This window comes from Thunnus maccoyii, chromosome 11, assembly GCF_910596095.1.
Source record: "Thunnus maccoyii chromosome 11, fThuMac1.1, whole genome shotgun sequence".
Lineage (NCBI taxonomy): Eukaryota > Metazoa > Chordata > Actinopteri > Scombriformes > Scombridae > Thunnus > Thunnus maccoyii.
The window spans coordinates 25372475-25385122 of record NC_056543.1 but is presented as its reverse complement, the minus strand read 5'-3'; the positions used below and the strand labels follow the sequence as shown (position 1 = coordinate 25385122).

The 12648-nt window shown below is 41.6% G+C and overlaps 1 protein-coding gene across 1 annotated transcript in view; it reads left to right on the top strand.

Annotated features, from left to right (window-relative positions):
• vwa8 (von Willebrand factor A domain containing 8) overlaps window positions 1-1943 on the top strand; it is a 77760-nt gene extending 75817 nt beyond the window's left edge. The window contains exon 45 of the mRNA XM_042426284.1: window positions 251-1943. Within this exon, the coding sequence (XP_042282218.1) occupies window positions 251-359 (109 nt within the window). The 3' untranslated portion in view covers window positions 360-1943. The remainder of the gene's footprint in view (window positions 1-250) is intronic.
• The last annotated feature ends 10705 nt before the right edge of the window (window positions 1944-12648 follow it).

Here is a 12648-nt window from a genome sequence, read left to right as displayed (position 1 = left end):
GAAAGAGAGAGTGCCTTTAGAGGGAGTGGGTTTATGCAAAGGACCGACACTCAGTTGATTTGGCTGTGTCGTCTTCTTCTTAAGCTCCACCATGTGAATGACAGCTCTTTCGTTCAGATACACTGAAATGTCTGGTACCAGTTCACACAAACAAGCACTCGTCTGTCTTTTTATTTTGGGAAACGGATTCTGTCACTAAAGTTCAGCCCCTCTTTTTAACCCCAAACTTCTTTTTTTATCTTTGTTTCAGACTCCAAAAGACTCTTCCAGCTGGCAGATCCTTTGTTGCCATGGACACCAAGCAGATCCCCCAAATACTGCAGCAGATCTTCACATCCACGATGCTGTCCAGTGCCTGAGACTGACACACACACAAGCACACAAAAACACACACACTCGCTTCTTATCTGACACACACAAAACTTCCTCGTCCTGACTTGTCAGACGGTGGATCAGTGACCTATCACAATGTGTCCTTAACCTATTTTCGGTATCAGATGATATAACTTTATCTGAGCTGTATCAGGTCTGGATGCTCGTCTTTGTACAGGCCTAAAGGGAAAAGACAGTTATATTAATTATTTTACAGAAGCCTGCAGCCTGTGACGTGATGTGAGTTAGCGTGACAGAGTTAAATAATGTTTAGCTGATTTTTAGGATCCCTCGAGGAAGAGGTACTGTACAATGTGGTCTGCAAAAAGCATGTGATCCTGTGCAGTATGACTGCGCTCTACTGTGAAATGGTGCCCACTGCGGTGGTAACTACAGTGATATTATGACTGCTTGGAGCCTGCCTCAGGCCCCATGTGGGGATCAAACACACAGCCTAACCTGTTGTTGTTTTTAATCATGTTTGTAGCCGACAGCGCCCTGACGCACACACACCCTCGTGTTTGTCCTGTTTTTGGGGCTGGAGCAGCTTTACTCGGAAAGGTCGTGAACTTGAAACAGCCGCACTTATTTAGATTTCCTCCTCATTTATCGTCTGTCAGAGACAGAGACACAGACACACGCAGGAAAGGCGAAGCTAACGCGCCACCTGACTGACAGTTGGATGTGATGAGCGGCAATAACCTGGCTCCTTTGGAATGCCGGGACTGTGACCAGGGAATTTCCCACCTGACTGCACACGCTCTTGAAAGGCAGCCGCTGTTGCACAACCCCCTGCCGTGTGTGTGTTCTCCTACAGCATCTATGTCAACATGCACAGCCCTTTCCTTCCTGGCTTGTGGACCTTGTGACGCCCCGAGTCCGTCTCAGTCGTGCAAGGAATCTGAGATCGCCTTTCATTGCCAGACCTCCCACCCCTCTCTCCTTCGCAAACACACACACACACAAACACCTCTGCCATTGTGGTAGAAAAACTCCATGACTTATCGTGTCAGCGTGTGCTCTGTTGTGCCGGCTAAAAGATCACACATCATCATCTTTATTGTATGTACTCCTGCTCTAATTAAATCCTCTTGTCTGTGCCAACTTGCAGCCAAGTGCATCCAATACTTACCAGTCTCCCCCTTGGTTGTCATACTTAGTGCTCATGCCTCACTATGTTGGACTGATTGGATCAATAGAACAGCCTGTCTAATCAGTCTCGATTGATCCCTCTCTGATGGAGGGTGTCCCTGTTTGTATTCACCTACTTTAATCTCCCTCTGAGCATCTCTCTTGCTCTCTCTCTCTGTTTCTCACTCTGCTGATGGGGTGGAAGGAGATTTCAGTGTTGATTTCTAACAGAAGTGACTTCATAGGGAAAACAGGACTAGTTTCTGTGTGGGTTTTCTGCCTAGAAACTTCATGTTTGTGTGGAGGCATACAAAGATGATCATAGTAACATTAAAATCATGTATCTCTAGGATGTCTTTAGTCATATTTAATTGTACATATTAACTTATGTAAGTATAAATTGTAAAAGTAATGTACTGAATTTTAATAAATCTGTTGATTCTCCCCCAGTTTTTGTCTTGTTGTTGACTGAAACATATTTCTACTGCTGCTTGATTATTAAATAATTAATCACATACTGTCCAGCACCTGTGACTCTAACCTATTAGTCCCCTTTTGTCACTGCCCAAAAAACCATCTCCAAATTTGGTCATTTATAATTTTTTTTAGAAAAACTGAAGAACTGAAGTATTTTTTAATGGCCTGAAACAATTTTCTGACTTCTTAAGCTAAATAAACCATTTAAAAACCCACCAGATTACCTGAAAAATGTGTATCCACAAAGCTGTTTTCACAGGACATGCTGGACTGCACACTTTCAATTATTAAAAAGAGTAGGGGAGTGTAACAACACGTTCTTAATTAGTATTAGAAGTATGCAGTAGTATTTGTAAATAAAAAATTCTATTCTTAAGTAATAGATTCAGTGTGTTCAATGTATTATGAGTGTGTCATTGTATTGTACATTATTCTGCAGGAGGTCTTAATTCTTAGAAACAAATGGACTTCTTAGAATCAAAGACCACTCACCTCCCCTCTCATTTCCTCCATGGTCACTTTTTCCATGTGTTGTAATGATCCATTCACTCAACCACAACCAGCCAGCCTCCCTCATTCCTTTGACTAGCCAAAACAACTCAACACATACTGTGCAATCCTTCACCGTTAGGATTTCACACTGTCTTGTCATGTACCGCCCTCTGTTCTCCTGAAAATTAGGTATTTACAGAAAATCCCTCTTGTGTCTATAATTCAACACCTTTCAGTATTACTCACACAACAGCCTCCACTTTGCCGCTGTCTGTCTATGGAAATAGTGCTGCGGTGGTAATTACACACTGCTGTACTGCTTTCTTCCCTTCTTCCTGTACTACACCACTTTATTGACACACTGTTTATCACCCTGGATTTGCAATGACAAACACCCTCTTAGAACGACTTTAGGCACACACACTTACTTGTAATGCACACCTGGTCTGCCTACTCTAAAAAAATCCCTGTCTTATTACAATAGAGAGATAAGATGTCTAGACCAGCGGGGTTTTACATGCATTAGTCAGTGTTTAGTGTGTGTTTGTTTTCTGTGTCTCCCTTTTTACACACTCAGATACTATATGAGTCAGTCAGTGACATCAGCTGGTGATTCAATAATGTGCAAAACTTGAAGCAAACTATTTTAGGCATTTTTGACTGTTTTATTCACTTATTTCACTCTTGAGCCTGTGTTTGACAAAGCAGATAATTCTCACTCACACTGTACATACTGTGTACAAGTGCGACCGTCTCGTGTGATGACTGGGGGCTAAAATGCAGCTTGATTGATCCCTACAGACAGACCACAGAGGGACACCACAGCGGGAAACTGATTGATAACTGATTGATTGCTGATCTCGTGATAATGTAGCAGGACATTTGTGTTTGTGTTCATTTTACTTTCGCTGGGTCAGTGATGCCAGCCGGTCAGTGTGTTAGATTGTGTAAACAGTGCAGGAATGTTACCTGTTAGGCATATTTCACATGATGATGTCAGTAGATGTGAAAATTTCTCAAACATGTGTATGACGTGTGGTTTTATGAGTTACCATGTGTGAGTGTTTTCTGGTAATGAGCAATAGTGAAATAAGGGGGGTCGGGAAGCTTTAAATAGGGGGGTTTATTATGTCAGCCCAATAACATACACCAAGATACAGCACAGACATGGTGGGAAGCACACAGTTATGTCTACGGGTATTTAAGAGCAACTATACACAAAAGCTTCAATCCCCTCTGGGGGAATAGACAGACAGCAGGCTGCAGTCTCAGAGCTTTATGGCAGATTCATAAGGTAGTAATTATAGTACAAAGTCAATAGTGCTCACTAATCACCATGTGGTTATTGTGTGCATATTTATGTGTGTGTGTGTGTGTGTGTGTGTGTGTGTGGCTGGCTGGTTGTTATCAGTTTGTGCATGAGTCCTTGGAGAGAAAGTGTGTGTGTAGTTAAAAGAGATAAAGAGACAGACGTTGGTTTCATTGGGCCAAAAGAGATCCCTCTTTGGTTTGGTAGACAACCACACCTAAAACAAACATGCAAACACACACACACACACACACACACACACTGAGTGACCACCTGACACCTGCCCCTGTCAAGTCCTAACTAATTGAGTTGTACATTAAATCTTGAGAGGAGTCTTATGAGCCGGGCTGCTGACAGATCCAAAGACAGAGTGGTGGAGCACCTGACACACAGAAATGCTAATACGCAGATGTGCAGGCAGCCAGTCAGGCCGTTAGAGGAGTGATGAAAAACAAACCGCAGTAAAGAGAGGATTACAAGACTATATTTCAGCACATCATCCAAGTTCACCTAGAATTGAAAATACAGTTTTGCCAAAAACACGTTTATAGAAGGATTAGGGATAAAATGAAGGCAAAGCCACAAACTATCTTGTTTGGACAACATCTTATCAATGTGTTATATGTCAAAATGAATGCCAAATAATGTATTGGCATTCATTTTGACATATGCTGCACTTTTTGCAGCATTATCTGAATAAAACATTTTCTCGATTGATCCCAGTAAATCCATCTTACTCAAAGATTTTACCCAAAATGTGTTGCTTGTGGTATGTCCAAGGGGGGTGGAGGGACCCTTGGAGCTGTGTTGTCAGGGGCAGCAGCTTTTCTTACGGTCTTCCAAGGTAATTTGGTCCAAGGCAAGGGGCCAGACTTATGATTCAAGGACCTCTATGGATCAGTGTCTTCAGGAAAGAGCAACTTCTTCCAAAACAGGGAAACAAAGGCCCCCTCCTGGAGCCAGAACTGGGAAGGGATCTCGCTGCCAATTGGGTGTTAGTGGAAGGAGGGAGTACCAAGTAGATATACTTGGGCTCACTTCTGGGAACTGAGGTTGGACTCTCTTTTTCCAGACATACCCATGGAGAGAGGCACCGCATGGAGCATACTCAGGAGCCCATGACTGCGCACTACATGTCACAGAGAGGAGGGGTCAGGCTGTTGTTTGTGCTTATGTGCTGAACAGCAGTTTGGTGTATCTTTTTCAAGTTCTGATAGTGTTCCAAGCTGGGATCTGCAAAGATCTGCTCCCCTGCTGTCCTCAGTCAAGATCAGAACTGCTGGGATTTGAGAACTAAACCTGACACACTCGCTCTTTGTAGAGGCAGTAGAGTCAGAGGATTCAAGGAAGCCTTACCTATCTCCTCACTGAAGGTCATTGAGGTAGTCATAATCATTTTCTTCTGTTGACCTCATTGGACCATGACTATAGTGGGACAGTTAATAGCTGAGTGTGAAGCAGATGGGTTGAGAGTCAGCACCTCTCAGTCTAGTGCCGTTGTACTATGCCAGGAAAATGATCGCCACCTTTGAATGTGGTGAGAGTTTCCCTTGCAGAGTGCCTGGGTTCACCCTTAGGGACAGGAGCTCAGACATCTGGAGCTCGGTGTCAAAAGGAACCAGATGAGTGAGTTCCGGCTTCTGATCAGGTTTCCTCTTGGAGGTCTCTCTTTGGAGGTATTTCGGACTGACCAAGTGGGAGGAAGCCACAGAGCAGAGCCTGAAGATGCTGGAGGGATCACATATCCCACCTGTCCTGAAATGAAAATGAGCATGAACTAAAATATCTGCCAAGAATTCAAGAAAAAAAGCTAAAAAGCTTTGGACAATGGACACCAGTAATGTAATTAGATAGTTGAATTTTACTACCATGTGTTGTTTTAAAAGTATACTTTGGCATAATGTTTGAAAGTAAATGACATGTACCAACAGTCTGTTTGTTTCTCAGTTAAAGTTTCAACAGATTAACAGATACACAGCCTCACTGGAAAAGTCATTTTGTCAACTGAAACCATGTGCTTGGTTGTTGAATAACTGCCTAGTCGGGCCAAAGTGGAACATTTGTAACGATAAGAGCCAATCCAGATGGCTTATTCAGATCGTGATAACTAGATACTTGAATGTGGACGCATGTGATATCAGGCTAATGAAAACTGAGATAAAAGAATGGCAAACCTCTCCATTTGGTTTTGCTATCAACAGTTTTCTCACCATTTACATCCGTCTCCCTCACAGATATGGTCACTGGTATTTTGATTTCACATGAATTAACAATGCCATGCACCAAACAAATGAAGAAAGTGAAAAGTCTGAAATGACTTATTTGATCAATTACAGCCACAGTACAAAATAAATGAGGTAAACATTGACTAAAGGTTATTATTTCACACACAAAAAAGGATCTGACTTTCCTTTGATGATGAATGTCATTTTATCTTAAGCCAAACAGTTCTGCTTAGTGTTTCTTCCATCACACATAATATCCACCATTACATTATGAAATCAGACTTCAGAGACAGTGAATGCGCCATTACTAATGCTTCCCATTCAAATAGTTACAGTCCTGTGATGAGTCTTACATCATGCAGAGGATGTGGTTTTGGTAGTTTTACTGTTTCAGAACAGATATGATAATGCTGTGGCCCTTGACTACTGATAAACAATGTTTTGTTTGTGTACTCATGACTGTTTAGTCGTTAGTTACGTCAGCTATTTTTTGCAAAGACATTTGATATGGAGATTTTTTTTCTCTGAGATTCAGTGATTTCTCAGAATCTAATTTGTTGAGTATTCTTGGCAAAAGGTTTGAATGAGAGATCGTTAGAGATAGAGAGTTGAATATCAAGAAAATATTCTCCATTCGAAAACGTATCTAGCTCAAAAGACAGCTCTTCAGTCACTGATGCTCAAAATTTGTCTAATTTAGGGTGGTGATGCATTTTTGTAGTAAATCTAAGTAGTATTTTCAACACTTGGATATGTATGTGTGTGTGTGTGTGTGTGTTTTCACCTTGATATATGAGGCAGGCAGGGTCCCCTCTGACAGGGCCAAGTGTTTGTCAAGCAGACGAACAGAGAGGACACGCCTGGAGCTAATATTGTTTCTGACCTCCTCTGCACTGCTGACGTTGTCTTTTTTCCTCGGCTTCGGACCCTGTTTGCTGTTAAACCAAAGTAAAATTAAGTCAATATCATTCATATAGCCCAAAATCACAAATCACAAATTTGACCTTTGCAGAGGCCTTTAGACTTTGAGACCCCACTACAATCATGATTATTCCCCTCTTGCTTATTGAAGCTGTGCTTGTTGATGAAATCAGAGAACTTTGGGTTGAAATCCGTGTTCGCTGTTTTCCTTAAATACACAGGAGTACTCGACTAGTGATGTAACCAACAGGCCAGCTCATAGTCACATGAGAACATATCGCATACTTGCTGACTGTGCACTCATGCCGGCATGGGACATCTGGCCAGAGACCTGTTGTCATGGCTACAGGCTGCGACTGACAGCCCTTTTCGTTGTCATCCTTCTTGTAAGTCGTTCCGCTCCCTGCGTGCTGATTCGACTGTGTATTGTTGTGTATTTGAGTCTGTGTGTTAACAACAGACGCTTCACTGATTTGTTTTGCAGATTCCACCCTTCTGTTTTTCTTGCCTCCCTCTTTCTCTTGTTCTTCCACTCTCTCATTCTTTCCTCCCTGCTTCTTCCTCTCACACCACCACGTCAAACCAAGCTGGTCTGGCAAGGCCTTCAAACACCCCCCATTGCTCTTTCTCTCTCTTTGTCTCCATCTAGCTCTCTCTCTCTCTCCTCCAGCAGTCCATGTCAGAGATGGCGATGAGATAATGCAGCTGTTTCAGAGTCATGGAAATGAATGCCCGCTTCTGAATCACTGTCTTGATGAATAACAGAGAGAGGAATGATGCTACTAGCGACACATCCTTTCTCACTCAATCTTAATGCGTGTTTGTAATTGTGTTTCATCTGTCTTACTTATGTCTTCTCCCCACAAGCACAAAACAAGGGTGGAGCTGCTGACCTCAGAACTGTTTAGCGTCCTGCAGACAGTGTGTAAGCCAGAGCTTATCGCCAACAACAGCCCTGAGGAGAAAGGCAGTAATGACCGTAATGATGATGAATGGTGCAGTGTCATGGTGACAGGTAAAAAGGGATTTTGCATGAGTGACGGAGGCTTGAATGGTCCAGTTTTTCTCAATTTGCAATTATCTATGAATCTTTATCCTGATGTACGGCTCAAAAAAAAGCAACATACAACTTACCCCACACCCATACCCACACACATGCATTCCTCCCAAGACTATACCTCCTGAAGACAACACCGCAACAGTAGAGGATTGTGTGTGTGTGTGTGTGTGTGTGTGTGTGTGTGTGTGTGTGTGTGTGTGTCTTTCCTGACCTTTACTCCACTGAGGGCAGGAAGTTCACTAGAGGCCAGGAGTCAGACCTGTTTTGGAATAACAAGGGATGGTATTTTTTCTCCCGCTCTGTTCCCTCCCTGAACGTCATTACCCAAATGATTGCTACTGATGATTTCCTCTCATCTAATAATAGCCACTAATATTATTTTGCTGCCTAATGGGCTGCGAGATTATAAATATTGGAGTAACACTAATATGGTTTTCCTGTTCGCTCCTTCACTGAATAAATGCAGGCGACTTGCAATTCTTCAAAAAGAGAGAGAGCGGGGGAAAAAAGCGCTAACTGGTCTAATTAGCGTGGCCACAGTTAGATTTGATTATTCCTGTGTGTCTGGGGCTTGACGGGCCTAATTACTTCAACAGTCAGGAAATGCCTCTGTGAATGAGCAGAGTTTCCTCCTCTGCCAGCTGACACAGCCTGTGCAAAGCTTCTGTTTTTTCACTCCTACATGTCACTACTACCTCAACACAAGTCCAAGCACTCTGCAGGCTTATTTGTGGATGTGACACAGGTTGGAAGGCAATGATGTGCAAAATACTGTATGTATGTGTTTTTCCATTAAACATTTTGAGTCTGTGCAATCCTAATGCAATGTGCTGGCAGTGGCTACAGCAACCTGATACCATATCCAAGTTCTGCACTACAGGCAACAAACATTCTGCTATCTAGTGAAATTAAGAAGCCTATTAGTAAGCAATAGACATTCTTGAAACTAGCTCAAAAATGTAGCCACCTTCAAACTAGTTTAAAAAAAAAAAAGCTATTTCAAACCTTTATCTTGGTATAACCCATGAAACCAGAAAATCCTGTTAAAAGTGCTTAAAACTACTGTGCTCATTGTTTAATTCAGCTCCGTTTGGGAGGTGAAGAAAGACTAGCAAGAAGGATCTGAAAACCTTGAAATTAGACGTAAATCCCCACATTTCTTATCATGTTCACACTATCTCCCCTGATCTCATCCCCCTTCCCACATGTGGCCTGAAACTCTACAGTCTAAAAATGACTCTAGAAGAAACTTTAGACGTGACATTTTTTGTGAAACTAGAGCAGTGATCTGCCTTTTTTGGTTTTATTTCAAGAAACAAACCCTCTTGTTGAAACATTGATTTGATGGTACATTGTCGATTTGTGTTGTAAATCAATTAAAATAGTCTTACAGTACTAGTTAAAATAAGACTAAATTCCTAATCAAGAAAAGTAATATTTACTTGAATTGAGTCACATGTTTTACCAAAATACTTTGATATATATAGTTTTTGCAAAAAGTTTTACACAGAATTTGTTTACTAATTCATTGATTCTGTGTGGAAAGTCTTTTCTAACTAGTTAATTTCAACAGATGTACACATTTTTCACTTGTTGCATTGCTCAGCTGAAAGAAAGCGTTAAACATAATGATAAATGCCTCGATTTGTGGTAGCTAAGCCATATATGCCATCAGGGATCTATAACTTCCGCTAGCCAGCTGACACACAAGTTTCTCAGTTAAACTCCACAACATAATTCAGCGTTCATGACAAATATGTTCAGTGTGGGTTCAGAGAGGATGGGAAGCATGCAGCGTCTTGTTGAGGCCTCCTCTGCAACTTTCCCTGTGTGTTTATTTGTGGTGTGGGAGGACGGGATGATTGGCTGATAGAGCTCTCAGCCGTGGCAAGAGAGATGATTAAATGTCATAATCTGGCAGTCATTTCTTATCATTCCACTCACAACACTCTGCAGATTTAGAGACAAATCTCGGTTTCTAGTCTTTGTCTTAATCAGGGGTGTGTGTGTGATTTATGAATTGCTTAAAGGCTTTGGGTCACACACCTACACACACAGAATAACCCATATTTACTGGTTTGAACACAGGTTCATGCACTTTTGAAAAGTCCATCCCACTCTTTATTTATTGTCTGAGAAAACGAAAACACTAAAAACAACATAAATCAGGGCATGAATGGACAGAGCAGTGGAGGAAAACATAAAACAGTCTGTCACTGTTTCGTACTTTCTCTCAAACACACACACACACACACACACACACACACTAGGCAGGGGGCTAAAACAAAGGACTTTAAACACCCCTGTCCTTTGTAAGAAAGAGGACAGTGTTTGACTTGTTCTCATTGCCTGTATTGGGCGGTAATTATGTGGGGTGATTTCACAGATGCCCTACAGACTACTGAAGATTAAATGGACTCCTAAAATGGGAGGCTTTGCCCTGAGGTGGCAGTGGGAGCAGTGACTCTCTGTAAATGAGTGTTGACACAAGCTGCTCACCTTTCTGTTGAAATTACTGCGGTCATACACAACTGTGTGTCACAATGTAGTTTGTTAAGAAAAGTTCAGCATTGTTAAAGCTCCACTTATTATTTTTATACCACCAACTAATCAAATGTAATGTGAAAGCAGTTATTAACAGTTATGGACATATGTATTCTGACAAATCTGCATCTCTGGGGTGCTTTTTAGCCTCTTTTAAAACTAGTTTTGGTTTTACAGCACACTTATGCTATTGTTCACTTTCACTGCTCTCATCAATCCTGTTTCCAGCAGAAACAATGAACTGACTGGTGCAATCATTGTGGTTTGCTATACAAATACATGGTAATTTTACTGCACTCCATAGTGGAGAGAAGTTGAGCCCACAGTGTTTGTTAGAGGACTCTGCTAACGTGAAATTCAACCTCAGTATTTGCTTTCTGCTGCCACTTTTTTGGCTGATTTTATGATTTACTGATGACAGCATGGATATTCTTCTACTACATTGTTAAGTATGTATACATTATGGATATATAGTATGTATTTAATCTCATTCCAGTGGTAATACCCAAATGTTCCAATGTGCATGTACATGATCCCAAACACATATTTAGATACAAGGCAATTTCATGTGTGTTAAACGATGAAGCTGAGAAGACACTATAGACTACAGTCTAGAAGAAAGTTCTCACCATCAGTCAGGTGAGGTTTTCCCCCTCAGGGTGCAGTTTCCATGAAAAGACTTGTCACACATAAAGTCAGCATTAATGACAGGGTGCTGCTGCTGTCCTAAAGCTAAACCCTGACCCACCTTTCTAACCTGGCCACGGGGCAGGGAAAACAGAAGGAGGGGGGAACAAACAGATAGACAGGGTGTAAGAGAATTGCGATGGGGAAACTGTAGAAAAAGTCAACCCGCCCTTTCTTGGAAATGCCAGAGGTTGTATTGAAGGTGAAAGGCAGGGGTGTAGACACGAGAGATGGATAAAAGACAATAGACAGAGACAAGTTTAGTTGTGAAAAGGAGACGTGGAAGAAGGAGGAGGGCGGAGAAGAAGAGAAGCTTATCAGGCTGGAGGAGGGGATGAAAGACAAGGAGGGAGGGAAAGGTAAAACAGGAGGATGGGAGGGGAAGTGAAAGCAGCAGGAGGGATTAGAGAAGTCAGCATCTGTTGGAACTTAATTATTAACAATGGTCTTTGTCTGCTAAAATAATGTTTACTCACTGCAGATTTATTAAGATTTACACACCATCTGCCCATTCATACTTGAAGATGATGCACTTGGACACTTGAACACTTGAACACTGAAACATTTATGGTTTTGCAAATTTTTCCCGCAGATGTTCAGCATATTTTAAGGCTTTAGATTGATTCCATCTCCCAAACAGACACTGTTTCTTAATGTCAATGCAGTTTTTGACATTAAACTTGCCAAGACCTGAGATTTGCATGAGCAATAAATCCATCACACTGATCATTTCGTCGATCATCAGTTTGATAAAAAACTTATGTTATGTTGGCATGGTAATACAACTGCTGGCAGGAAGTGTAGATAAGATACAGTGGATACAGTATTGGAAAAACGACACCCATGTTTTCTTATCATATGTCTTCCACATGACAATATACAATTGAATAACAGAAAAATGAAAGTTCTTAATAATCTCTATGATGGTTTACCTATTTCAAACAAGTTTCAAATATCTGCAAGCGGATTTGTACACAGATTTTCATACCAGCATGAGCAGCAGCCAGTAGCTGCCTGGAAAGTAGGAAATCTATCCAAAGACTCATTGGATTATTAGGAAAATGGTCAGCAGTGATTTGAAATGTATGTAAACTGTAGTCATGCAAAACTCTGTGTTTTAAACTTTTAAAGCTTCATGCAGTATGACTCTGCATTACACTCACATCAGACTCCCCTTGGTCATTTTTCCCCTCTCTTCTTAGACCCATCAATACCCCTGACTCAACACTGTCTGCTGAATATTATTTTGTATTTTGGTCAATCTGCTGTCATTTTATAGGTCCCCATCCTTGCTGGATAATCTTCACACATTCTCAGCCTCTGTAGCTCGCTCTCTGTCCTCCTTTGCGCTCTCTCTCTCTCTCTCTCTCTCTCTCTCTCTGTGTGTAATCCGCCTGTTGGCACCACAGGAACAGATAAGTGTGCACCAC